This window comes from Silurus aristotelis (genome assembly GCF_946808225.1).
Source record: "Silurus aristotelis genome assembly, chromosome: 18".
In the NCBI taxonomy this organism is placed as follows: Eukaryota; Metazoa; Chordata; class Actinopteri; order Siluriformes; family Siluridae; genus Silurus; species Silurus aristotelis.
The window spans coordinates 9,941,172-9,968,990 of NC_139591.1; the positions used below are offsets into that span (position 1 = coordinate 9,941,172).

The following is a 27,819-nucleotide window of genomic DNA, read 5'->3' on the forward strand; positions in this document are numbered from 1 at the left end:
AGACTGATGTGTATGCTGAATATAAAAGTGATTTTAACTTGACCATTTTTATGATATTATGAAAAGAGGTCTAGATAATTCCAGTTGAGATGACAACCAAGTAATCGAGTTCAGTCTTTTTTAAGTTAAGAATTGTTAAAGAATGCTGTTAACAAGAGGGAACATTATTTATATCGGGGGATGTTAAATATGCTACTAAATGTAAAACTATTATCAAATAAATGCTAGTCAGCTTCTTTAGGTTCATTTACAAGAAAATAATAATGTCAGTGGTCCAGTCAGAGGACAAGGTTTCGAAAGTGTCCTGATTCAGATTTTCACAAGTGATCTTTTCTCACTTAACAAAGATGTTTGAAATGTTCAGTACCTGGATCAATAACAGGAACCTATTCTGATCTCCTGTGAGAAAAATGTTTAAAAATGTTCAGATCCCGAAAGTCAGAAAAGATCACTTGTGAAAATCTGAATCAGACACTGAACATCTCAAACATCATGGTTATCTGGAATAAGCCAACGTGATACGTGAGTTGCTGATAGACTTGATTGCTCTGAACGTCTTCCAGACATATTAGGATCAGTGTTAGAGAAGAAGAGAATGTTAACTTAGCTTTTATGTAACTATTTACATATTTCAGTTTAATTATAAAATATTTCATTACATCCGTCACAGGTAGACTGTTATTATTTGTCTATTCTTAGGCTACTATTAATATCAGATATCGCACGTGCTCCCTGAATGGTCCCCACCTTTATGGGCTTTATTTCAAATCGCTACTTCGTGTGTCACATAGTGCACGGCGTAGTGCGCAAAACCAATTATTCCGTGTCTTATATAGAGCGCTTCATGTAGGGAGTGATGTGTTTGGGATTGATCCACGGCCCGCTGAGCAGACCGCTACAGCGCAGGCGCAGTGCTCGCTACCGCAGCCAGGGGGCGTGAACATGGCGTCCTGAGCAGGACCACAGAGCCAGAGACTGCACCGTTTCACTGGGCTTTCACATCAACAAGGACGGAGAGAAGCGGCGTGAGAGAACCGGGTCGGCAAACAGAGCAGAGAAAGTAGGCTTTTTCGTGCATGTATGCGTACCAGTAAAGGATAGACGGGATTAAACAGCAAAGGTCCACATCGGTGTAATTTGCTCAGCGGTTTCTGTTCTTTCTTTCCTCTCGCTAATTCAATTTTCATGCGGCTGCAAAGACCGTCGGTGACGCGAAACAGGTGAGAGCCGATCAAGCCGGCCTTATTTTCGGGATTTGGGCTGGAAATGGCGAGCGAGAAGCCGCTCACGGCGCCGCTGGCGGAGAGAGAAGCCACGGGCGCCGCGGACGCGATGGTGTCCGGCTCGGGCTCCGTGGTTCTGCCGGCTGGCGTCATCAACCCCGCGGTACCGATCCGCAACATCCGCATGAAGTTCGCCGTGCTGATTGGCCTCATCCAGGTCGGCGAGGTCAGCAACCGGGACATCGTCGAGACCGTGCTGAATCTGGTGAGTGGAGGAGAACGCTTCATCATCTGGCCACAATGGCTCGCTCGCAGCCTCCCATCCCCATCTGTGTTATTCCGTGCGCCCGCGCTAGCCTCGCAGAGATGATGTCATTTGGAGCATCGAAACCAGGTGTAGCGAAGATCTAAACTCAAACCCCTGCCTAGATCTTCAGAATTGTAAAAATGTATTTCCTAGAGCGAGAGCTCAGGGCCTTGCTGCTTTATGTAGATGGTGCGATCGCATCTAGATTGCAGCCATCATCGTCATCATCATTATTATTAGGAAAGGGAAGAGCAGACGAATTGTACTTGGATCATATAATTTCCAGATTGTGTGTGTGTGTGTGTGTGTGTGTGTGTGTGTCCGTGCGTGTGCGCGCTTAGACATTGTTATTCAGACACAGATCGGGTAGCGTGATGCTCTGGCTGGTAACAATGACTTGCCAAATATCTCCTGTCTGTGCGTGCTTTTGTTTCTCCTCTCAGTGCTGAAGCAGTAAAACAGTAAACAGGCCCACAGCACCCCCCTCTCCCGATGCTTCCGAGCTGCTTGGTGTATATGGATGGAAGATGTACTTGATGGGCTGGTTTAATATTATCAGTGCAGTAAGGGATGAATTCATTACTATTCACGAGGCCTGAAAGCGGCTGCTGTGGTGCAGCTTTATTTTTACACAGGGATATACTCCAACCTGATCTTTTAAAACTGCTGCTTCGAGAAAGCAATCGGAGCTGATCACACTGGATATCAGGACCCGGCCACACAGCAGGGATTAAAGCCGGGCTCGTATGAGCACTTGTTATGAAACAGGCCATAAGGCGCATTAACACCGGTTTGATGAATGTGTAATCATGTGAACTCTGCTTAGCTGATCGGATCCTTCGTGTTGTTTCAGCTGCATCAGTTTAACTGCACAAAGAGGCCTGAAGCAAGCCTGTTCTGTCAGAGGGAAGTGTTTTATGTAAAAATGTCTGTGAAGCAACACAGCCATGTGCAGAAATCAGAGCAAGTCGGGCTTTAATTGATGATGGCCTTTAATGGACCTGTTCAGATTGGGCAGATCTCATAGATGTGGCCTGAGTAATTCTCTGTTGTAGATGCTGCAGCAGTCTCAGTGCGCATGAATCTGCCAGGGCAGCATGTGGAAGCAGGAGAAGGAGGCGGAGGAAGAAGGAGGGGGCTGCTGCAGTGGCGTCGCGCTCGGAAACCTGGACTGAACGGATGGGGCTGTGGAGGACAGAGCAGGGGAGAAGGAAGAAAAGGATGAGGATGATTGGGAGTACCATTGCGTATCGCAGGGGTTTAAAAAAAGAGGTGGAGAAACGTCAGGGAGGCAGGACTGAGTGCTTGAAGGTGGGCTAGACCGCATGCATTATGCAGCCTCGGCTGAAACCGCAGCTTGTAGTCCATCGATTGATCCTTACTGCCAGTTCGAGGAGCAGATGTGGCGATCGGTTAATTAATAGGCTTCTCCACAGAGGCTTAACTACTGGAGCTCGTACCATTCAGCGGAAGTAATCAAACACAACAAATATGTAGCAATATACATTTCGTTCATTTAAGCTTTCATTTAAGTTTAAATTCACGCAGCACTGTGGGTCAACATGCAGCAGCTTCAGCCAGTTTTAGACTTTTCTGAGAGTAAGGCCTACTTTGTGTGCCACATTGTGTTCCATTTATGTTTTTCAGGCCCATGGGAGGCTGAATGCTAAAAGTTTTAGGACGCATGTCTTGCTGTGAACTCTGAACCCACATTATGTCCTCAAGCATAGCATGGGAGTGTTAATCCTTCCTCAGCTCATGGACAGCTGATTCACCTTGAGGTGACGGATGATCTTATTAAGTGGAAGGTATAACTTGTGAGTCAGTGTGAGCCAATTTACAATCCAGAACTTTTGAGTATTTTGAGAGATTTTGCTGGTTGTGTCAGGAACAATGTTTTCTATATAAGTTTGACTTAATTTTCTAATGCTTCACATTACTTTATGGAGATGTATTTTCCTGGAATCTGATTTTGGTCATATGTACTGCTTAGACAGGATTAATTTTCAGGATGTATGATGAATAAAGTAAATGTTGATAGAAGATGAGCAATCTTTGTATAAATCACCGATTTATTCACAATTTGTATAAATTCCATGCAGTTTTCATACAGCTTATTTGAATACAAATGATTGTTTTGACATAGATTATTCTTGTGCAAGGCTGCACAAGTTGCTTCTGATCATTAGTAGGTCACATGAGTGTAGCATCCATAAACTTCCCTGACTTGTGAAAACGTATATATTTTATCCCTTCAAGGCAGTACCTCCAACAAGTAGTCAGTTCGCTCGAAGTACAGTATCTCTATTACCTGGGTATAAAGCTTAGCAGGTACAATAAGTCTTTCCCAAGCCATATTTTAATATTATAAATTTGACTGAGAGGACAGATTTGCACATGACTCAAGTCCTATAGAGATGCTCTGGAAATAATTACCCCAAGTAAAACCAAACTAATCTGAATAGGACGATATTCTCATTTCTGGATTTCCGTGTAGTCGAGTAGGTCATGTGAGCCCTGGCCTAGTGCTGTTCGGGTAACCCCCAGTGGAGCTGACATAGTTGCTATTGTAGTCTTGGCAGCAGCATCAGCCTCAACAGCATCCTGCTGTTCACACTCAGACGAACTCAGCCTGAAGCGCTAGACTCGAAACTTTCATTTTTATTCTCAAATGTGTTGCACATTGTGCCTGAAACACTATTCACTAGGTGAAGATCAATTTAGTATTTGTACACACAAATGAATGTAGTAGTTAAAAGGACATTTTGCATTTATGTCCGTTTGCTATATAAAAGATGACATATGTACTGTGTGTATTTATGGTTGTACTAAATAGTAATTTTCCCAAAGGGGAGCGTATCGTCTGCATTTACACCATAAGGAGAGTGTTAAAGATGTGTATTGTATATAGAAATTGACAAGTCGCTAAGTTCAGTTTCACTGCAAGCAAAGCAGCTGGATAGCCGTGAATTGTATCAAACTCATCTTTTGAAACCTGTATTTCTTGCTCCCTATGAATCGAATTTGCCTACATATGTCTCATGGGCTACATGCATCCAAACGTGGTTAGGAACCTTTTTTGTTGCCATGTAGCACACAAAATGTGTTACTCACAGAAATCTATTTCTTTAGTCAAAAAAAGTGTGTGTATATATATATATATATATATATATATATATATATATATATATATATATATATATATATATATATATATATATTTTTTTTTTTTTTTTAATTGTAGCATTCGTTTTGTTTCCTCTCCAAATCTCCTATTAGTCATGTGCCCAAGATAAATTAAACCTGTCTAACAGTATAAAGAACACTTAGCATATGTTTTAAAAAGGGTTAAAAAATTGTAGTTTATTTTCCAGCCATTTATTTTCAAAACGTAGTTTTTCTTACACACACACACACACACACACACACACACACACACACACACAGCTACTGGGCTTGATGTTTAGAACTCTCTTGCCATTACCAGTGCATCATTGTTGCTGTGGAAATGGAGCTATGGGACCTCGGCACTCATATCCCACCTTACCAACTGTTTTTTTTTTTTCCAGCTGCATCAGCACAGTCAACTGTAACTTAACCCTTAAAATTATTTTTTCCATTCCTTATCATAGTTTTAATAATGCATAAAACAAAGTAGGAAACAAATGAAATACTTTTTTTTAGTTAAATGATGCTTGAATTGTGCTTTATAATCTACGGCTGAATGGTTCGCTAGTACTCCAGAGACACCTCATGTCCATCTTTGCTTACCCCCCCACCCCCTCTCTGGCTGTTAGCTGCTATGATGGTCTCTCCACGACAACGCCTCATTAGTTCCATTCCTGCTTGCAGAATCACCAAGGTCAGGAGTTAAGGCTCGAGATCACACAGTCAGCACAATGCAGCCTGAGGCAGCAGACAAGCACAGCACCAAGACAGTACTACACCATGTAGAACATCACAGAGCAATCCAACACGGCCTGGAACTGCTAATCAGAAGCATTTTTTCTGCCAATGAACAGGGTTTCACTCAGCCTTCATCTTAAAAAAATCAACAGCACATCTTTACTATAAAATAATGCAGTAGTTTTACTAGTGTCAGACGATTCTTACTGGCCTATGGCTTTATTAAATTGGATTATTGCCAGGTGTCATACATGTTATACCCTGTGCATGTGTTGTGTGACTTTGTGTTGAGTAATTACTTGATAGTTTAGTTAACCATTTTTTTCTCTCAATATTTATTTGGTTTGAAGATCAAACTTATTTAAAAAGATTTGTTTAACAGTATTTTAAGGGTCACACAAATCAATTAAAAACAGAAATAAATAAATTAAAAACACAAACAAGGTTTATTAAGCAGCAGCAGTCAATAGTGCATGTAACTGAGACTGTTTAATCTTTACTTTTTTTCTGCATATTTATTTCTTCTGGGTTAAGAATGTACAAATTAGAATTTTTTATTAATTGAAACAGCTTCTTAATTTGACCAGTGAAGAAAATTCTTTTTTTTTTTTTTTTTTTTTTTTTTTTTAATGAATGTAAAACAAATATAATTGTCAGTCATTTAATAAAAAAAATTAAATTAAACTGAGCGAATGTGAGCATATTCATAATATCTGAGGAATTTCTGAGGAAATTTTATTTTTTTTTTTGTGACTTTGCTGTTATAGGAAAAGGCTGTGTGATGCAGTGCAACCTGATACAAACCCAACATGAACACTGCACTTCTTATTGTCCTTTTACAGCACGCCTTGAAATGTTTTATGCTTTCTAAACCACAACGATATGCCAATAGCTACACAGCATAAATTTGATTTGTTTGCAAAAGTCAGTTTCTGACATTTAGTCTCATTTACTTCCTTTCTGAAGTTAATAGAATTTGCAAATGTACCTCTGAATGTTACAAAGAGCTAATAATGAAGACCTCTTTTAAAAATGATAATGACAAACATTCTTTTATCTGTTTAGCCTTTTTAAAGAGTAGTTATAAGTTCCAATTCATGTATCATCCATCCTATATAGTATCCAAGATTAGATTTAGTGTGTCACAAAACCAGTTTTGCAAGGGAGGAGAGGTTTTCTGATGGGATGCATTTTAGACATGAAATATGGCAAAAGAAAAATCTAATAAATATTAAATGGATTATTATGTAAGGAACAATAAATGGAAAAAAAAAGCTTGTTGATGGTGACCGAGTCCGTAACTAGGCAACAACATTCTCTACCGTTATATGGCATGTTTGTATGCTCCAGTATTTGTTTACTCTTTTTACACACTAAAAAAATGTGTGCTTTGTCTTCAAAAAAACATGTACATCCTTTAAGTACATTCTACAAGTAGGCGAACACGGAACAGGTCAACAGTTTGTTGGGTTTGACATTTGAATGATTACAGCTCATATTCGAAAATATCTGCCTCTTGGATCTATAGTGACATACGGTACATATTGTACAGTGGCTATAAAAGCGCCATACAGAAAGAAGGTGCATCCAAACGCAAGCAAGCAAAAGGCATTAGAATGCAATAGAACGCCAAACCGGTTCTGTCCCATAGAGCATTACCAGCATTAACTTCTTCCGCAATTTGAGCTACAGTAGCTTATCTGTTGTATTGGACCACAGGGGTCAGCCTTCTCTCTCCACATGCATCTGTGAGCCTTGGCTGCCCATGACCCTGTCACCGGTTCACCACTGTTCCTTCCTTGGACCACTTTTGATAGATACTGACCACTGCAGACCGGGAACATCCCACAAGAGCTGCAGTTTTGGGAATGCTCTGACCCAGTCGTCTAGACATCACAATTTAAGCCCTTTTGTCAGACTAAAATCCTTACGCTCGCCCATTTTTCCTGTTTCTAACACATTGACTTTAAGCGACAAACTGTTCACTTTCTTCCCAATATGTTCCACCCAATAACAGGGGCTATATTAAAGTAATCAGTGTAATTCACTTAATGGTCATAATGTCTGTCTGTCTGTCTACCCACCCACACACACACACACACACACACACACACACACACACACACACCTGCCTTGAATGAAACTGCTACTTGATAGATGTGTGTTATATCATCACGTTAGATCATGTGTTTAATGGGTGTAGTTTTTTGTTTTTGCTTTCTTGTTATTTATTTAAATGTGAAAAAAGTGTTGGCCCCCACTTCCTGATTTCTTATTTTTTTGCATGGTTGTCACACTTCAATGTTTCAGATCATCAAACTAATTTAAATATTAGTAAAAGTTAACACAAGTGAACACATGCCGTTTTTAAATGAAAATTTTTATTATTGAGGGAAAACAAAATCCAAAATGAAATGGCCCCGTGTGAAAGTGTTTGCCCCCCTGTTAAAACTGTGATTAATCACACCCGAGTTCAATTTCTCTCGCCACACCTAGGCGTGATTACTGCCACACCTGTTCGCAATCAAGAATTCTCTTAAATAGGACCTGCCTGACAAAGTGAAATAGACCAAAAGCAGAGTAAACCAAGACCAAGAGCACAGCGAAGCCTCATCCAAGAGGTCACAAATGACCCCACAACAACATCTAAAGAACTGCAGGCCTCACTTGCCTCAGTTAAGGTCAGTGTTCATGAGTCCACCATAAGAAAGAGACCTGGCAAAAATCGTCCAAGACGAAAACCGATTCTGAGCATAAAGAACATAAGGGCTCGTCTCAGTTTTGCCAGAAAACATCTTGAACATCCCCAACACTTATAGGAAGGTGTGTGTCCCATTATGTCTGGCGTAAAAGTAACACCGCATTTCAGAAAAAGAACATCATACCAACAATAAAATATGATGTGATGGTCTGGGGCTGTTTTGCTGCTTCAGGACCTGGAAGATTGGCTGTGATAATGCATGAATTGTTGCTGTGATAATGCACGAAAAACCATGAATTCTGCAGTTTACCAAAAAAATCCTGAAGGAGAATGTCCGGCCATCTGTCCGTGACTTGAAGATGAAGCGAACTCGGGTTCTGCAGCGGTACAATAATCCAAAACACACCAGCAAGTCCACCTCAAAAAAACAAAACAAAATGAAGACTTTGGAGTGGCCTAGTCTAAGTCCTGACCTGAATCCTATTAAGATGCTGCAGCATGACCTTAAAAAGGTGGTTCATGCTCAAAAACCCTCCAATGTGACTGAATTACAACAATTCTGCATAGATTAGTGGACCAAAATTCCTCCACAGTGTTGTAACAGACTCCTTGCAAGTAACCACTTGATTGCAGTTGTGCTGCTAAGGGTGGCCCAACTAGTTATTAGGTTTAGGGGGCAAACACTTTTTCACACAGGGCCATGTCATTTTGGATTTTGTTTTCCCACAAAAATAAAAACCTTAATTTAAAAACTGCATGTTGTCTTTACTTGTGTTATCTTGTAAACTAATATTTAAATTAGTTTGATTATATGAAACTTAATAAATAAGTTTAATAAATAAATTAATAAATAAATTAGAAATCAGGAAGGGGGCAAACACTTTTTCACACCACTGTGTATATATATATACTACACTTCACATTGCTTTGTAATAAATACATTCTTTTTAGGTTTTTTAATCTTGTCTAGTTGAGATAAACAATATAATCTATTCAGTAAAGCCTTAAACAAACAGATAAGATGACATCAATTCATCACCATGTAGCTAGATATGTGAATGGCTAATGTAATCGAGATAATAATTTTTCTTACAGGGAAAACACTGTAATTGTAATTGTGACCACTTTATACCTGAAATAACTCGGCATTCCCCAACCACTTTGTGTGCTTTTCACGAGGTGCAATACAAACATGCAATAATCTGTATTGATTTCAAATTTTAGAAATATTCATTATCTGAGTATGTGATCACAATGTTTCCTTTTAAAGCAGCGGCTCAGATTGATTTCAATAAGCTGAGACATTACATTAAAGATGAACCATCTAGAGACTATTGTTGTTTTCATTCATTATTGACCAGACACCTTCCTTCATTAGCTAGTGACAGGTGGATGATCAGGAGGAAATGCTTTGAGCAAATGAAATGTATTGTGCTTTAAATCATTTATAAGGCAGTGGCAACTGTAATTTTTTTTTTGCCACATACAGTACGTATCAATGTTGTTTAGCAGAGTTTTGAAATATCAAAGCCGACCAGACATCATAATTCTTGCAGTTTAAATGATTGATGATACTACTGAGAAACTTAGCTGTTTTATTTTCTTTGCTCTTGAAATGGTGTAACAGTTGCTAGATGTAGTTTTTTAGTATGGGGATATGTGCATCCTACTTACTTGCATACATCTTATATATCTGGAGGTGGAAAAGTGAGAACTACTAGATGATGTCATACCAAAACATCTCTTATTGTCAGGTTTCCATGCCTAGCTGTAAATAGTTTAGAGATTATATTACAACTATTTTGGGACATAGAGTGTATATCTGCAGCATTGCGATGTTAGGAAACATAGGCCCGAGCAGGTTGTCATTCTGTACAGTTATTCTGTGGCATTATTCATGCACAAAACAGACTTTCTAATCATTTGATACATTGCATAAAAAATTTTTTTCTCTCAATTCAAACACAGTATAAGACTCTATTCAGCATTGCATAGAAATATGTGATTACAGACTGAACTATAGATTGTTCATTTGCCCATCATATTCCAGGGCTGTCGCATGGCTGTCATACTTCAACACTGTGTGAACCGTATCAGTCATTGAATGTAAATAATTTACCTTTAGAGCTGGTGGTTGGAATTTATCAATGGAAGTTTAAAAAAAAAAAAATCTATTTTATTTATTTATTATGCAAAAATTAACATTTAAAAAATAAATAGCCGATTAGATGAATACATTGCTATACATTGGGATTTTATCTAGTTGATGTATTGTAAAAGCAGATGGTGAAGGTAAAAAAAAAAACTATCTAGATATGTTTTTCGGCACACTAGATGAATAAAGACAAATAGCTACAACTAATACTTTTCAAATTAGACCTGCTTTTTGATGAGGGAAAAATACACAGTTGGCAACCCCTAATTTTAAGTGGACAATCGTTACTGTTTCTTTTTTTAACATATTTGTCTTTTTACAGGATGGTGCATTTTGTGATTTGACAGGCCAATGCCTGATGTGTCTCGGAACTGTTTTTAGCTGCTGGTCTGACTTGCGTCAAGCATCAGTGAGAACGTTGTGGGAAATGTGAGAAACGAGCCCACACGCGCTACATGCTCCTTTTATTATAAAACAAAAGTGGGCTGTTTTATTAATGACAGCAGAGTAACAGTAAGTGCTGGCTCTTCTGTACCACTACATAATTGTGTTCATACAGTTTCACATGTTTATGTTTAGCCACATATACTGAAACTTTTTAGATTTATTGTATTGCCTTTTCAACATTTAAACCCTTGAGAGTCATACCAGGCTGGAATTAAACCCTGCAGCTAACCTCGCGCTTGTGGATGAGAGTAAATATCTGTGCTGATCTAACATGTTGTGATGGGACTACAGATTCGATGTGAAAAAACAAGTGGGGAAAACAGGATAGATTAAAAATTTCATTAAAAAAAAAAAATGCTATGATACATAGACTGCAAAATACAGTAGAATTTGAGAATATTGTCCTGTTATGCCTCATGCAACTAATGATCCAGTTGACCTTTTATGCCAGCATATTTGCCGCATTTACGGCCTCAGCATCTTCTTCTTTCCCTGTGATCGTCACAGAGCCTCATTTTTATTTTCACTGTAAATCCACGATTGCCACAGAACCAGAGCTTTTCGCACATCGGCGATGCAGACCCACGCTCCACACATCCGTTATGTTAAACACCTCGGCTGTGTGTGTGTGGGCTGGAGCAGTACAGCTCACTGTTGATTTTATTGACAGATTTATTCAAGGACATGTTTGAACATAAGTAGTTGTGGCTGAAGATATGGGCTTATTGCATCTCTGTCTTTTTGTTGGAATGACTTCATTTTGGTGCTAGATATAGACATCATGGTTGAGATGCCTGTGCATCCAAGGAGAATGTGCTTGTCCAGGCAGTATCACATGCCCAGGCTCAGTCTGATGATTTACATATTAACCTTTCTTATTAGCACTTAATCCTGCACTATGTCTCGGTTTGAGTTGGTTCTTTTTAAGTAGTTTAGAATTTAATAAGTGGTGTCAATATTAAGCACAGTTCTATTACTTGCCTTATTTAGCACAGCCACATATTTCCCTTGATTAAGGAAGGAAGATGAAACATGAATGCCAGCATGATCAATGGAGTAAGGTCAGCAGTTAAAACCTCTTCAGTAAAGATCGCTCTTGCAGCATTCATAGCATTTGCCTCAGGGCAGCTTAATACAAGTGTTGATCTCAGAGCGGTTTTGCCAGAAGTAAATATTAGTCTTTTTATTTAGTTTAGAAGGTAAATACAGCTTTGCATGGTCACTGCCCTTAAGCTGCATAAGTATAATCAGGTGAATGGCTAAGAATCTGTATGAGGGATGTTGGTTTTCCATGTAAGGCGCTAACACTGGTTCTTAAGATTATGTAAACTGTGTACAAATAATTTAGATTCTGCTTATCTTCCAGGTGAAGGGGAAGAGGAGTGGTCATGTATAACATGAATAAAGATTAACCTGTTGAAAATACAGTTTACATAAACAGCAAAGCATAAAGGACTGAACACATGCATTTAATGTTCATTTTGCTTTACTCTAAATAGAAAACTAGAAGTTAAATTGTGAGTCTTCATTGTGCTCACAACATTTTTTTTTTTTTTTATCAGTAATGAAGTATTGCATAATTCACATTTTAATTATTAATTGGATCATATTGAGAGGTTTTATCCATGACTCACAGATACTTGACAGTGGCTAGAAAGACAGCTGATTAGATAACTTCTACTGTTTCACACTTTTGTTAGTCATACCTTTTGTATTTTCCTTTCATTAGTTATTAAATGGCCTTATAAACACTCACATGTATGAGTGATGAGCAGAAAAGCTAGAAGAAAGAAAGCTGCTAGAAAGAAAGAACCATAGCATATTTGTCTTAGCAGTAGAAATTTTAATATAATGATGCATTCTGCTTTGAGATCCAGCTAAGCATAACTTTTAGTTAAGCATTCATGCGCATAATCAGTAAGCCTAAGTATTTGTGATGTAATTAATAATTCAATTTAAATTTGGTCTCTCCGAAGCTTTTAACAATAAGGCAGATTTCCACATTTCAATAGATTTAAATAGATCTTCAGCTTATTGTAATTGTTTATACTGTTTGCTCTCACTGCTTATACCCAAATTAGATTGCACTTAGTTGTGTCTGTGTAGACCCAAATCCATAGCTCATTTGCAGTTTCAGGACACAGGACAATCCCCAAGAGCCTCACTGAATATCAAAAGGAAGGATTTCTCTGAAACCTGTGATTTATGAGCAGAAGGTCGTGGGTCAGAGGTCTTTGCCCTTTGATTTATTTTTAAACATGGCTTTCTCAGGACAGTCAATAGTCACAGTGATTCCTATTCTCCTAGACACAATTGGCCATAGTGCGGAATTTTATCAGGGACTCTTCATGTTTGTTATTAAGGACATCGCTGAGAGCAATCACACTGTGCCAAAGTAGACATGCTCCATTCCTGTTGAAAATACAGTTTACATAAACAGCAAAGCATAAAGGACTGAACACATGCATTTAATGTTCATTTTGCTTTACTCTAAATAGAAAACTAGAAGTTAAATTGTGAGTCTTCATTGTGCTCACAACATTTTTTTTTTTTTTATCAGTAATGAAGTATTGCATAATTCACATTTTAATTATTAATTGGATCATATTGAGAGGTTTTATCCATGACTCACAGATACTTGACAGTGGCTAGAAAGACAGCTGATTAGATAACTTCTACTGTTTCACACTTTTGTTAGTCATACCTTTTGTATTTTCCTTTCATTAGTTATTAAATGGCCTTATAAACACTCACATGTATGAGTGATGAGCAGAAAAGCTAGAAGAAAGAAAGCTGCTAGAAAGAAAGAACCATAGCATATTTGTCTTAGCAGTAGAAATTTTAATATAATGATGCATTCTGCTTTGAGATCCAGCTAAGCATAACTTTTAGTTAAGCATTCATGCGCATAATCAGTAAGCCTAAGTATTTGTGATGTAATTAATAATTCAATTTAAATTTGGTCTCTCCGAAGCTTTTAACAATAAGGCAGATTTCCACATTTCAATAGATTTAAATAGATCTTCAGCTTATTGTAATTGTTTATACTGTTTGCTCTCACTGCTTATACCCAAATTAGATTGCACTTAGTTGTGTCTGTGTAGACCCAAATCCATAGCTCATTTGCAGTTTCAGGACACAGGACAATCCCCAAGAGCCTCACTGAATATCAAAAGGAAGGATTTCTCTGAAACCTGTGATTTATGAGCAGAAGGTCGTGGGTCAGAGGTCTTTGCCCTTTGATTTATTTTTAAACATGGCTTTCTCAGGACAGTCAATAGTCACAGTGATTCCTATTCTCCTAGACACAATTGGCCATAGTGCGGAATTTTATCAGGGACTCTTCATGTTTGTTATTAAGGACATCGCTGAGAGCAATCACACTGTGCCAAAGTAGACATGCTCCATTCCTGATAAGGTGTTAAATAGTAAGGCCAAGCATCAGGATTCTCTTCATGTTCTTCAGAGAATCTTCATCTAAAAATACTTTCCTCTGTCACTAGATGAGAGCCCAGGGGCACTGAAGAAGCTTTTAGATTTTGCTTTCATCATTAGCGATCACCTGCATTTCATGACAGGATTTGGGTAATTAAAGCAACACTGTTATCTCTGAATCAGACAAAAACTCCATGCAGTCTTTTATGGATATAGTCCATGGATTAAGATATTAAGCATATTTGTCAAGTGTTTTTATTCTCGAACTTTCCTACTCACTGAACCAAAATGAGTTATATTTTATATCCCCTAAAATTATAGACTTACTAGCTTTTTCTAAAATTGCTACCTCACTGTGTTTTTATTCAAAAGTTACTGAACTTTGGATAAATATATAAAATCCTAGAATGTTCCTGTCATAATTTTAAACCAATATAGTTAAAAATTTAGAACAGTAAAGGTATTTGTGGTTTGTCTACTAAATAATTTTTATGGTTTTAATTGTGTGTGCGCCCACTGTAGCCACGGATTCTGGTTTTTGGCTTATAGGAATGACACATGATGTGGTCTTGTGGTGTTCTAGCCAGTCTGGCTCAAGATTCCATGTATTGAGGTGTACTGAGATGCTTTTCTGCTCACTGTTTGTAAAGGGAGGTTTTTTGAGTCATCATAAATCCATAATCCACCGTAAAATCCTGTCTTCACTACAAAATGACAAAATGCTTCCACCTGCAGAACTACAATTCACTTTTCTTTGTGCCATTCTGTCTAAACTCTATAGAATAGTTACCGGGAGATAAACAGTTTCAGCCAATTCAAACCAGACTGTTTGACACCAGCATCCATGCCATGGTCAAGATCACTGAGACCACTTTTATCTACACTTTCATATTTGTTGGGAATGTTTAATTAAATTCTTGACCCGTACAGTATCTGCATGATTTTATACATTTGGATGCTGTCAAATGAATGGTTGACTGAATAAGTGCACAAATTATCGAGGTTAGCTATTTATGTTAAAGTGGCATGTTAGTGTATTATAAAGGTTAAATCTAAAAATCTTTGGATTTTTGCTTTCTTCTACCTGGGAAACTCTTAAGGTAGATTATTTATGCATGATACAACAACGTGTTTAATGAGTGTCCTTATTAAATTGGAATCTAAGAACTTTTTTTTTTTCATTTACCTTCACTAACACTGTCTTCATTGTTTCAGTAAAAACATGTTTCCCAGGATTAACTGGAGCTATTTGTTTCCAGTTGATATTATTGGGTGACTCATGTGATTTCCTTTAGAAGATATTGATTTAGCTGGTGTATTTCTATTCTGTATGAACCAGTTAGGCTATAATCTATAATTCAGAGCTATCTTCTCATGCTTTGCTGCTACTGATTGCTTCTCCTGTATAATCAGGGACAGATAAAAGCTCATTGCTTCAAGGTCAGACCTGAGGAATCAGGAATATATGATAATGGTACAAAAGAAATTAAAGCGAGTTTACACACAGAAACACAATGCTGTTTTAAAGGACACATAGTACTCTGTTGGAGATTAGCCTAACCTTGAGCACTTGCTTTTTGTCAATTATTTCTCATTCTTGCCATTGTGTCACGCCTTTCTTGCATTATTAGAATATTTCCTTGTGGCATATGAAGAGCAAATTTCTTTAGTAAGCAGGTGCTAAATGGAAACTTTTACAAGCAGAATGGGGCAGCATTGTTTTTGAGATCACATGAATTTGGTCATTGGATTTCTCAGTTGTTCTCACTTTTAAACTTTTGTTCTTACTGTGTGTTAAACAGTTGTGTTTTTTTTTACCTTTTTCTGGAGTAAAAAAATCCCCTTAATCCTAGAATGCAATAAATCCTCTAGAAGGCAATGAAGTTTCACTGAACTGATGCTAAATGCTTCTTTATTTTCAACTCGGTCAACTTTAAAACAATTCAGTTCAGTTTGTTCGAGATTGTGCCTGTTTGTTCAACTTTTATGTTGGCAAAACCTACAAAAATAGGTTAGTGAAAGATTGAAGTACCCCCAGTTGGGGGCCTTGCATTAGTGTAATCATTAGTAGATGCTTTTGTTGTGACTTCGATGCCGTCTCTTTTGGCAGTAATGCACAACCACAAATCTGGCCACCAATTGGACCTTAAATATCACAATTCTAAATAAAGGTTTGCATTTTGTGATGTGTCTCTTTGACATCCTTTTTTTGTGATTGCTTTCATGTTTCACTAATGTAATTTCTCTGACAAAAAGTGTATTAAATTAAAAACATGAAAATGAGATTTCTCATTTACATTATGAGAAATTAGATGTTACATTTAAAAAGGAATCTGGTAATGAATTTACCACTTTAACTTTTATTTCCTTTGGATCAGTATCTGTTGATCCTATTGATGTTATATTTAGAATTTCTAGGCTTTAATTTCAACATTTCTTCTTTTTGAGAACAGATCTGATTGCTTGCTTGGAAATGTGTTTTTAGCTGTTTTGTTTTGTAAAATAAGCATGAATTATATGTTGTAAATCATGGAAAATTCCAAAGCTGGGCTTTAAAAGATCAGATGTAGGAACACTAACCAAGATGGTGGAAAGGCATAACAAAGAATTTATTTCTTTAGGACCCTCAAAGACTGATTAGCTGTGATTAGTCAGTGATTAAATTTCACTGTGATTGCACAGGTTCCTGATGGAAATGTGCTGTTATACCAGCACGGCCATAAAACAAAATAAATGGCGATCTTGTGCAGCCATGTTGAAAGCATCACTGAAATGCAACATAGGTTCTATCCCTTGGTAGACTTATTTTATTTCTGACACAAATACCAATTATATTACAATATTTAATAGTTTTGCACAGTTTCAAGCTAATTTGAATAGAATGACTATGTAATAAATTTGCTTTTTATTTTCAAGCCTTCAATTAAAAATTAAAGTCTGTATTGCATTTAAATGTTTTGGATTGTAATTGGCAGGGAATCTTCTTCACAGATGCTAGTTTAAATGTTCAGTTGAAATCCCATGCCTTGGGATAGCACACATGTTCCACATGACCATATGCTCATTGAGTGAGTTAGAAAATGCCAATTAAGTATTTTTGCTGATGTAACCATTAATGTACACACCAGAAACGTTCATATAGATTTTTAATGGCAGATGTTGAAAGAGAGTTGTAGAAAAATGATGCAGTAATCTGTGGAAATGCAGCTTCTTGATTTTAAATGACAAAGTGGGTTCATTTCGAGTTCACCATATAGCTCCCTGCTCTGAATATTTATATGGCAGTTGATGTATAGTACTGCTTTGCATTTTACTGTAGTGATGTTGCCCCTGGATCTGTTTTTTTTTTTTTTTTTAGTTTTTTCCCTCTTTGTTTATTTAGTGTTGCACAGCCATATACACACAAAAAGGGACATGTTATTAATGTATACACAGTTTTCTAGGCATTGTTGATAACTTGCATATATTGCTGTGATTGTGTGTGAGAGAGAGAGAGAGAGAGAGAGAGAGAGAGAGAGAGAGAGAGAGAGAGAGAGAGAGACACACACACACATGTTTGGTTGTGCTCTGGAAGCTGTCTTTCTGTGCCGATGTTTTGGTTTTAACCACCGGCTGTCATTTGAGTTCCACGTGTGCGACATGCTTTAAAAAAAAAGGATGAAAAATAACACAGTAAGAAAATTCATAACGGGAATAATGAAGGACAGGGCTGTGATTAGTCAAGAAATGTAGGAATACCTACTAATTGTGGTGATTTCTATGATCATGATGTGATCAGTAACTATATATAAATTAATGCAAATGTGAAATGAGCTAAAGTCAGTACTCTAACTGTAAATATTGAATAAATAATTCAGTTAATTGCTGTAATTATTTACTTTTATTTCCCCTCAGATTTCTTTTGGGCTGTTTTTTTTTTTTTTGTTTGTTTGTTTGTTTTTTTGCAGTAATGAGGTAGGAAAATAATGACCAAGAGAATTGTTTTACCTGATCATGAGCTTGAAGTCATGAGTTGTTCTGTCCACTAATCTGTGCTCATTAAGGTGTTTAAATACATATTACTAGACAATGATGTCCAACATTATCTGGAATTATCTAAAGTTTATTTACCACAAATAAAATGAATCAAAATCTTTGTTAATTATGTTCTAATCCAATTTTTTTGTAAAGTAACACACACATGCAAAATTATATATATATATATATATATATATATATATATATATATATATATATATATATATATATATATATATAAAATATTTTTTATTTTTAATTATAATTTTTTTATTAAGTAGCCACATTTTGCTTTTATGAGAGCTTTGAACATTCTTCACATTTACATGACGTAGTCACCTTTTAACAGTCTTGAGGAGTTCCCAAAGGTGTTGAGTGCATGTTGACTGCTTTTCCTTCACTCTCTGGTCCAACTCATCCCAAATTAGCTTTGAGGATTTTGAAGGCCAGATCAACTAATAGAGCACTCCAACACTCTTCTTCTTGGACAAATAGCTCTTACTTAACCTAGAGGTGTGCTTCAAGTCATTGTCCTGTTGGAAAACAAATGTTTGTCCCACTAAGAGCAAAGCAGTCAAAACTAAATATTTAAAATTTGAACTTAACAGACCAAATGACAATTCTCTGATCTAATCGCTGATCTAATGACACTGAGTGAATGTCCATTCCTTGTGTTTCTTGGCCAAAGCAATTCTCTTCCTTTTGTTCTTCCGAGGTAATGTTTTATTTGCCGCAAGTCCATGACTGAATGCTTCAATCAATCTTCTAAACAGTGAATGTTGAAATCTCCACTCAACCTCTGAGAAGCATTTATGTAAATTGACAGTTTCTGAGGCTGGTAATTACAAAAAAAAAAACTTATCCTCTGCAGCAGAGGTAGCCCTCAGTCTTCTTTTTCTTGGGATGGCTTCATGAAAGCCTGTTTCATCAATGCCTTGGTTGATTTTGGAGACTGCACTCACTGTGGGAATCTGTTTAAAGTTCTCGAGATGTTCTGGATTGACAGACCTTTATTTATTAAGTAATTTATGAAGTAATGATGTATTTTCTCTGATGTTTAGAGTAGTTGTAGTAGTACTTCAGTCTTGCTCATGCACAGTACAATGGACGTAAACATTTTCACACAGTTCAGTTTGGCCGAGCTTTTGATCTTTGGAGAAACGATTGAGAACAAAAGTATGGATGCGGGGCATTTTTTTCAGATAAAAACACTGTTTTTGAATTTATTCGGATTAGTGTAGATGTAGTCTAAAGTTATGATAAAATATATAAAATGTTATGAAGTAAAGAAATGTAACAGACCTTGTGAAAATGATGAGAGAATGCCTTGTTGCTAAGCTGTTATCACTTGTCATGAGTTAACTGGTGATTAATCGCAACTTAATCACATTTTTATCTGTTATAAAATGTACATTAAATAAATACTTTTCAAGTTTTTAATACTATTATCAACATGGGCATGGACAAATATGAATGCTTTTTGCAAATGTATATTGATTATTAGTGAAACCAAACTCAACATAGAGCATGAAGACAAAATATTCTTGTAAATGTTTTAAAGTAATTATGGTGTTTCAAATCACGTGAATTGAAACATTAAAACGCCTAACGGAACTTTTGCTGTTGCACACAATTTAAACCGTCTCTGTGGAATCACCTTGGATTTTGGTGGTTGATACGAGACTTGGCACATCAGTAAACAAATGTGATTAAAAATAGTTTTTTGTTGGAGTTTATAATTTTTTACATCTGAGTAAAGAAAGGACGTCGAGAATAAATATCTGTTGAGTTGAAGGTTTTAATTTCACCTATTTTTATATTTATTTATATATTTAATAAAAACGATAAAACAGAAATGCACGCTGCATTAATCACGCATTCATTAAATTAGTGCCGTTAAAATGTATTTGCGATAACGTGTTGGGTGCCGTTATTTGCTATGGTCATGCCAGTAAAGCTGCTTTGCATTTAAAGGAATGAAAATCGAAGTTAACAAGATAGTCAGAAGGGGAGAAAGTTTCTTTTTGTGCCACGTGGGGAACAAAATGCTCAATAGGCTTAATCAGCTCAGACATTCCAATCAGACCAGGAGGAGAACAATAAGCTGCAGGAAAACAAGTGGATTTGTGGGAGCTGGAATGTTGATCTTTGACACATTGTTCCTGTGAAACTGGCCTCCTAGAGGCTGTGATTTCACATCTTATCCCTGAGCTGACCCTGTCTCGAGCAATAGGAAGGAAATGGAAATTTGGAGCGTGTACATGTTTAGCTTTGGTAATAGATAATACGGGTTGCACAGACTCCGGCCAGTGTAATGTTGAGGCAGATTGAAGAGAAAGCAGACTAAAAGTTTATTTCGGCTTCTCCCATTAGGGGTCATCACAGCGGATCATCCGTATTTATGATCCGCATGTTTGATTTGGCACATGTTTTTATACTGGATGCCCTTCCTAACGCAACCCTCCCTATTTATCTGGGCTTGGGACCAGCATTAAGAGTGCACTGGCTTGTGCAACCCTAATGGCTGGTGTTGGTTCCCTGACCGGGGATCGAAGAGAAAGCAGACTAAATTGTGAAAATGTTTTACGCTAAATGAAAGATCTAGCTGGGCAAAGCTTTGAATTTAAAATATTATTCATTTATTTGTTTAGTTTACATAGTTGCTCAAGGCACTTTGTGGATGGTAGTTATGTGGGCAGGGATATATATATATATATATATATATATATATATATATATATATATATATATATATATATATATATATATATATATATATTATATATTTTTATATATTTTATAATTTTTTTTTTTTTAATCCTGCTTCCGCTCTCTCCTGAAGGAGTTCCAACCAATCTCACCTGCGTTGACAGTAATATATGCTATACTTTAAAGCCAAATAGTTTTATGAATAGATAGAAGTTTTTTGTGCAAAACTGTACCACAAGTTGCATTTGACTATTCGGCCCAACTTAACTGACACCTAGTTTCTAGCCTTCAGCAATTGACAGAGGCGATGTAGACCCTTTTTGGATGTTCCTGAGATCAGGTTTGACACCCCAGGTCATTACTAATCTGGAGACACATCGCTGAAACTGCTGTAGGAGGCTGCAACGTCCTCTATTCAAAGAACACTGGTCATTGTGCTATTAAAAAAAAGCTCTGCTGAGCTTCTGTGCTATAAGTTTTAGAACGTTAAGTATGTCATATTTCACAAAAAATGCATCTTAAGTATTGATACGTCCTTTAACGGGGTGAGAAGATTGGGATGTTTGTCACACCACTTATTTTTGTAGTTTTTTTTTTTTTTTTTTTTTTTTTTTTTGTCTTTAACAGTGTATCCTTAGGAAATGTTGCTGTTTTTAAGCATTTAGCAGCACTAATAAAATACAATATTGCTTTTATAAGTGTATTCTTTACATAATGAAAATATTTTTACTCTACTGCTTTTTCTATTTACTTTTCAACTAGTAAAAATTCAGTTATGCACTACACAATGTACATTGTAATTAAGAAATAAGAAAGAGTGACCTGGAGGCTAAGGAGCTGAATAGGGTTTTGTCAGAGATAAATGGAAGGATTATGTAACGCTTTAAAATGATCGTACAATAAAAAAAAATCAAAAATTATTGAAAAAAAAAAAAAAACATTTATGTAGCATGGTCAGGTGCTAATGCCACTTTTTGCTAAACATAAAATGCCAGTTTGTTTTTCCAGCCGGCATTTCTGCTTAGAACTCTCATCTATTCACATTTCTTCCCAAAAGGGGAGATTATGCAAGCTTTTTTTTGCTGGAATGTCCCTGACTGCACAAAATGCAATGCAAATGTCAGTGCTACTGAATGAGATTGAAAGTGAAAATGTCAAAAATGTCTGGATATGATTAGACTGAGACAGAAAAAGCGGATGTGTCGCATTGCAAATAGCTTTGGAACCTAAAACCAGCACTGTTCTATGGAAATGCGAATCAAAATGTTGAATATATTACTATCCCATATCTGACATTTGTATATCTATCTGATCATGACTAGAAGATAGCAAATGTTTGTGCTTTGGCAATGTATTATTGCATTGATCGTTTCAGTCCTATTAATAACTACAAAGTTCTTTTTGTTTATAAATATGGATTCAGAATAAAATAGTACTTGATCCAACACATTCTATAATTTTGCATGGTCATTTGGCGTATGGAGTATGTTCTTTAAACAAGAAAGGAACTTGGATTTTACAAATATGCCCCTGGTTCACATCTGAGTCACTGTGAGTTTTCATGCTATAAAAGACATGACAAGAAAGAAGGAAATTCATTAAGTTGTGAAAAATATAACCCAAAAATAATTATATTTTCTGTGTAAAATAATGCAATGTTCAATATTCCATGTTTTGTATTATTTTATTAATTATTATTATTGCAAAAAAACAATTGTTGGACTATTTGCTTTTAATATGACAATTTTTGGTAGTATGTATGTATGTATGTATGTATGTATGTATGTATGTATATATATATATGTGTGTGTGTGTATATAATATATATATATATATAATGTGTATATGTGTGTGTATATGTATATGTGTATGTATGTGTGTGTATATATGTATGTATGTGTGTGTGTGTATGGTTGTCGTGATGGTTAATTATAGTAGTAATTATTGATAGTTTGTAGTGATGGTTAATAGTAATAATTCCACAGGGTTACAGTGTGTAACCGAGCCCCCAAACAAAATATAATATTTTGTGCTTTAAACATCAGTCAACTTCAGATGTCCTGATGAGTCAAAGATTTACTTTGATTAAGGATGGAATCCAAATGACTTTACTATTACTGTATATGGTGGGAATACAACATTTTTCCTTGTCATTTTTTGATCAGAGAGAAAAAAACTATTTGACTGTTTGTTATAATCGATTGTATTGTGTAACATAGCTCTTTCATCTTCTATCTGACTTGTTCCTTCTATATCTATAGATGAGTCTATAGTCTTAGTCTTTGACTCCAGCCTGGTATGAGCTCCAACAAGGCAAGTTATTTAAAATCTGTGTTTTTTCTTTGGTTTTTTTTTGCCCCTTGCTGTTATTTTTTGCAGGAAAAATCTCTTCATGTGTTGGTAATTGACTGACTGCTGCTCAGTGCACATACGCAAATGCAGAAGTGTCCTCTTTATCATCCTCTTTACCGCCCACATCTAAAGCATTGAAGCTCCAGGGAGTTCAGCCAAAGCTGACGAACGCTGTTTAATACACCATTTACCGTCCTCGAAACAGTATTTTATCCATAGCAGATCATCTATGAAGTGAAAAGTGTCACCTGTTTATAGTTATAGAAGATCTGAGCTTACTGTCTGGTGTAACCTTTCATCAGTGCAACAAACCACATGCTTGTCAAGTACAAGATAAAAACCAGAGAAATGCAGGTTAATAACCAGTGCAGCGCTGCCACTCCAGAATGCACCACGGCTGCTTAGCAACAGCAGGGGGGGGGGGGGGGTGCTGGACATGGCAGAGGACAATCATTTGCAATCATTATTGAGAAAAAGCAAGAGGATGAGAGAAGATGAGAGAAAAAAGATGCTTTATATCTGGTGAGAGATGTGTAGACTTTATACAAACTTTTTACATTTATTTTCAGTGTTTCTCAGTTTGTCATTTGTTCTTTTTCCATTACCATAGCACTCCCCTATCATATAACAGCTAGGAACTATGGAGGGTGAAAGCTAGCATCTTCCAAAACATGTGAAGCTAGCAACCTTTTTTGAAACTGCTGCTTCAAAAGCTACTGCTATTGTAATGCAACATACACTGAGTAGAGCACTATTACAGTACATATACAAGCTCACAGACACCCATGATTGGCTAGTGTCGCTCTAATAGTCAGGGGCTAGATCGAGAGTAACACCTTCCTGCAACTCAAAGAGCACAGCTATAAACCATGTGCAATCGTCATGACAACAGGAAGAATACTTTTCTGGTGCTCCACTCTGGAAGCTCTGGAAGGTGATTTTTGGAGGACAGGCTCGCACAGGCTGATGAACTCTGGGTGACTCCTTTCTATCAAACCTAGCATTAAGCTTGTCCAACAATTTGTGCTACAGTAGTGTTTCTGTTGGAATGAACCAGTCTGGCTAGCCTGCACTCTACACCCCCCCATTCGTGAACCTTGGTAACCCATGGTCCTATTGTCAGCTCACCATTTGACCTTAATTGGACCAGTAATCATTGCAATGTGGTAACCCTAAAGAAGTTTTTACTGAACTGAAGCCTGAAAAGACATACTTTTTATTTGACTTTTTTATTATGTATTGAATCCTGATAGGGTGCCATTTACATATAACAAAATAATGCCTTTTATATGAATACTTAATTATTATGTAAACAAATACTACTTCTCTATATTGTGAAATGTTTTGGATTGCTGCTGCATTCTGTGTCTGGTTGTTTTTGAGCGTTTATCCAGAGAATAAATAATCGTCAATGCAAGGCCTTGCTGTGAGTTTTATCTTCATCAGATATTCACTGGGAATGTATGTAAAGGAAAAAGAAAAACCACCAAACGACTGCAGGCAATCCTGCTAGCTAATTAAATTGTCATGATAATGACAGCTGTAGCCAGTATAGAACCTCGCATTATTTCCGAATGCAAACTCGTTATCATGAATCTTCTGTGAATAAAATTTGCCCAGCCCAATAGTGTGGTCAGATCAGTCATAGTTGTGGATCTCCAGCTTGTATTGTTCATTTGTTGCATCAGCATTGCAGATAATGTACCAATATTACAGCTTCAATTTTTCTTTTATTAAATAGTTTTCCGAAGAAAAAAAACCAACGGGTCTTATTTACATGGTGCCTGGTTTTAAATGTAGAAAGCAGTATTACAGGAGGCAAGATTTAGAGTCAGGCTTGGTTAATGATAATGCAGTATATTTTAAAAGTCAGTCATTTGTAAAAACAATTTCTTGTCTCTCGGAAGTTGTTTGTGCTTACAATGGAAGAAAAGATATTACCCAAATATTGGGTTGCAAATTGTATGTATGATGAGTCATCTGGTCCTAATACCGATGTTGCATGTGATTTTTTATTTTTTTATTTATTTATTTTTTTTTATTACTTCATTATCATTTATCTTCTGTAAGTGCAAAGAAAGCTGGATCTGGAGCCTATTCCTGGAAACAGCGTATAAAAGACCATCACCATTTTGCGATGTGGTTATTAAAAAAAATAATAATCTTGTACCCTACTTATCACCTATATAATCTTCCACTATAAAAATCATATTTTGTTTCTTACTCTTCATCCTATTACCCCATCATTAGTCTGTGAACAAACTCTGTGACAATTATTCCACTTCCACAGCATTCAGATATACACTCAGTCCTCATTTACTTCAGACCCTCAGCCAGTAAGTTATTTTATCCAAAATAACTATAGTGACGTCTGTAGCCCAAAGCCTGATTTACCTTTATTTGGATGATGCTAGACAGAGTAATGGCAATGACAACGAAGAGTGTGAAAAAGAGGAGCTCATCCTGAAGACTCCTCCAATTGAGGTTTATTTGTTTTACAAGCTACTGAAAGCTAATTCCATCTGCGGCATTCATTTGTTGTGATCCCATTTACAGCAGGAGGGAAGGGAATATGTCCTATACGTTGCACGTGAACGGGATTGCCATGAATGAATACTGCCGATGGAATTAATTTTTTATGCTGTGAGCGCCCACACATTCACACCCTGGGGCCTTTTATTGTCTCCAGTTTATCTACTGGCATGCCTTATAGGGGTTGGGAGGAAACTGCGAATTATAGAGCTTTATTAGGGCTGCCAAATTAGGGCTGCCAAAATTAACGTGTTAACGCAAACTCATTTTCAAGGCACTCATTTTATTAATGCACAAAGAATGCAGCGCACATTTTTGTTTGAAAATGTGTATTTAAAATATAGATAAATAATTCTCAAGGGGCGCAATGAAAACCTTCAACGCAACACATTTATTTACCACATCATTTCTTTAATCAGATATAAAAAATAATAAACTCCACTAATTATTTTTAATCACTATACATTTGTTTTACTGACTTAGATCAGCACCAAAATCTGCCATGGTTTCACTAATAATAAACATACATTTGCATAAAGTATCCATACAGAGCATCAAAAGTATTTATTTAAGGTACATTTACAACTGATAAAAATTTAATATTCAGTTGTGATTAATCATGTAAGTAATTGTGATTAAATATTTTATCGATTGACAGCTCTAATAAAAACATATGCTCTTTTTCACTCATCCATAAATACTTTAGATTCAATCAAATAATTGTGTACACAAAGACATCATTCTTTTGTGTTGGACAAACAGAACATGTTATTGGGGCCTAATAATATAAAAAAAAATAGTTTCAAACTGAATAATTGCTTAATATTGAACGGGTAAGTGCCCATAAAATGATATTTAGCAAGTATGTCATTAATTTGAAAAGGCCCTATCCAGTGCACACTTTTGTTTGTCACACTGTTACAGTGTGACTCTACAGTGCATTATATCTTGGTTGTTTTCAGGAAAAATCATATACTTTTTGTGTTAATATATTGATGATATATAAATAATAATAAAAAAAAAACCCACTGAACTACAGTTGAATATGGCAGCAGTGCTTATCTGATTATCACACAGACTGTACTTCTATTCACTGACTAAATGTTGTTTATTACAAAAAGTACTGCTCCACATATCTTACTCACACATGTAAACATTTATGTTAGAGTTTAACGCCTGGGCACGATGGGTTCTTTTTACTGCCTCTTTGATTTAATGAAGAATTTGTGTAGGAACAGTGATTTGTACACAAAATGTGTGAAGAAATGTCATGTTTATTCAGTATGTATACACATCAGCATGTTTTATGGTGAGGGGAAAAAGAGCCAGTGGGGTGTGCATAAGGAAGTGTGTGAGTAGAAGAGTGTGGGTGAAACAGAGAGAGTGTGTGTGTTTTGTGTGTGCGTGAAAGCATGTGTGTATGCTGTGTTCTTGCTGTGCATGAGTTGTGTTATCATGCTTTTTTCCTAACACATAGTGGATTACCCCTGCTGGATGTGGTGTAAAAAGTTTCTCTCTAGAGAAGGTTGCTGGGATTGTGTTGATAGAGGGGTGCTGCGGAAGCTAGATGTCAATCTAAACCTTGCTCTTGTGCCCTTGAGGCCACGTTCTCCTCCCTCAAGACTGAATGAGAGACTCTCTGACTCACCTTGTTTACAGAGCTTCACCAAATCACAGCAACTGCAGAGATGAAGGGGATTCTGAAACATTGGCTTGGCCTCAAGACTTCCCTTGGTTTTGGCTGGCAGTTTGCACATAAAAAAAAAAGAAAAAGTAGAAAAATCAATCCCCGCCATGACTTCAAGAGAAAACTTAATTTGAAAGCATCAAAGTCATCAAAATTTGTATGGATGTGTGTGTGTGTGTGTGTGTGTGTGTGTGTGTGTGTGTGTGTGTGTGTGTGTGTGTGTGTGTGTGTGTGTGTGTGTGTGTGTGTGTGTGTGTGTGTGTGTGTGTGTGTGTGTGTGTGTGTGTGTGTGTGTGTATATATATATTAGTGAGGAAAATAAGCACTGCTATGAAAAGAACACCCTGC

At 36.6% G+C, this 27,819-nt stretch overlaps 1 protein-coding gene across 18 annotated transcripts in view; it reads left to right on the top strand.

The window, feature by feature from the left end:
• Positions 1 to 671: 671 nt before the first annotated feature.
• The window catches only part of nbeaa (neurobeachin a), a 162,560-nt gene continuing 135,412 nt past the window's right edge, over positions 672 to 27,819 (top strand). For 10 of the 18 annotated variants that reach the window (XM_083569001.1, XM_083568997.1, XM_083568995.1 and 7 more), the window contains exon 1: positions 673 to 1,488. In XM_083569001.1, coding sequence (XP_083425127.1) covers positions 1,267 to 1,488 — 222 coding nt within the window. In that variant the 5' untranslated portion in view covers positions 673 to 1,266. Of the gene's footprint in view, positions 1,489 to 27,819 lie in introns of all 18 variants that reach the window. The other 8 variants (XM_083568985.1, XM_083568998.1, XM_083568986.1 and 5 more) reach the window with 4 other exon arrangements.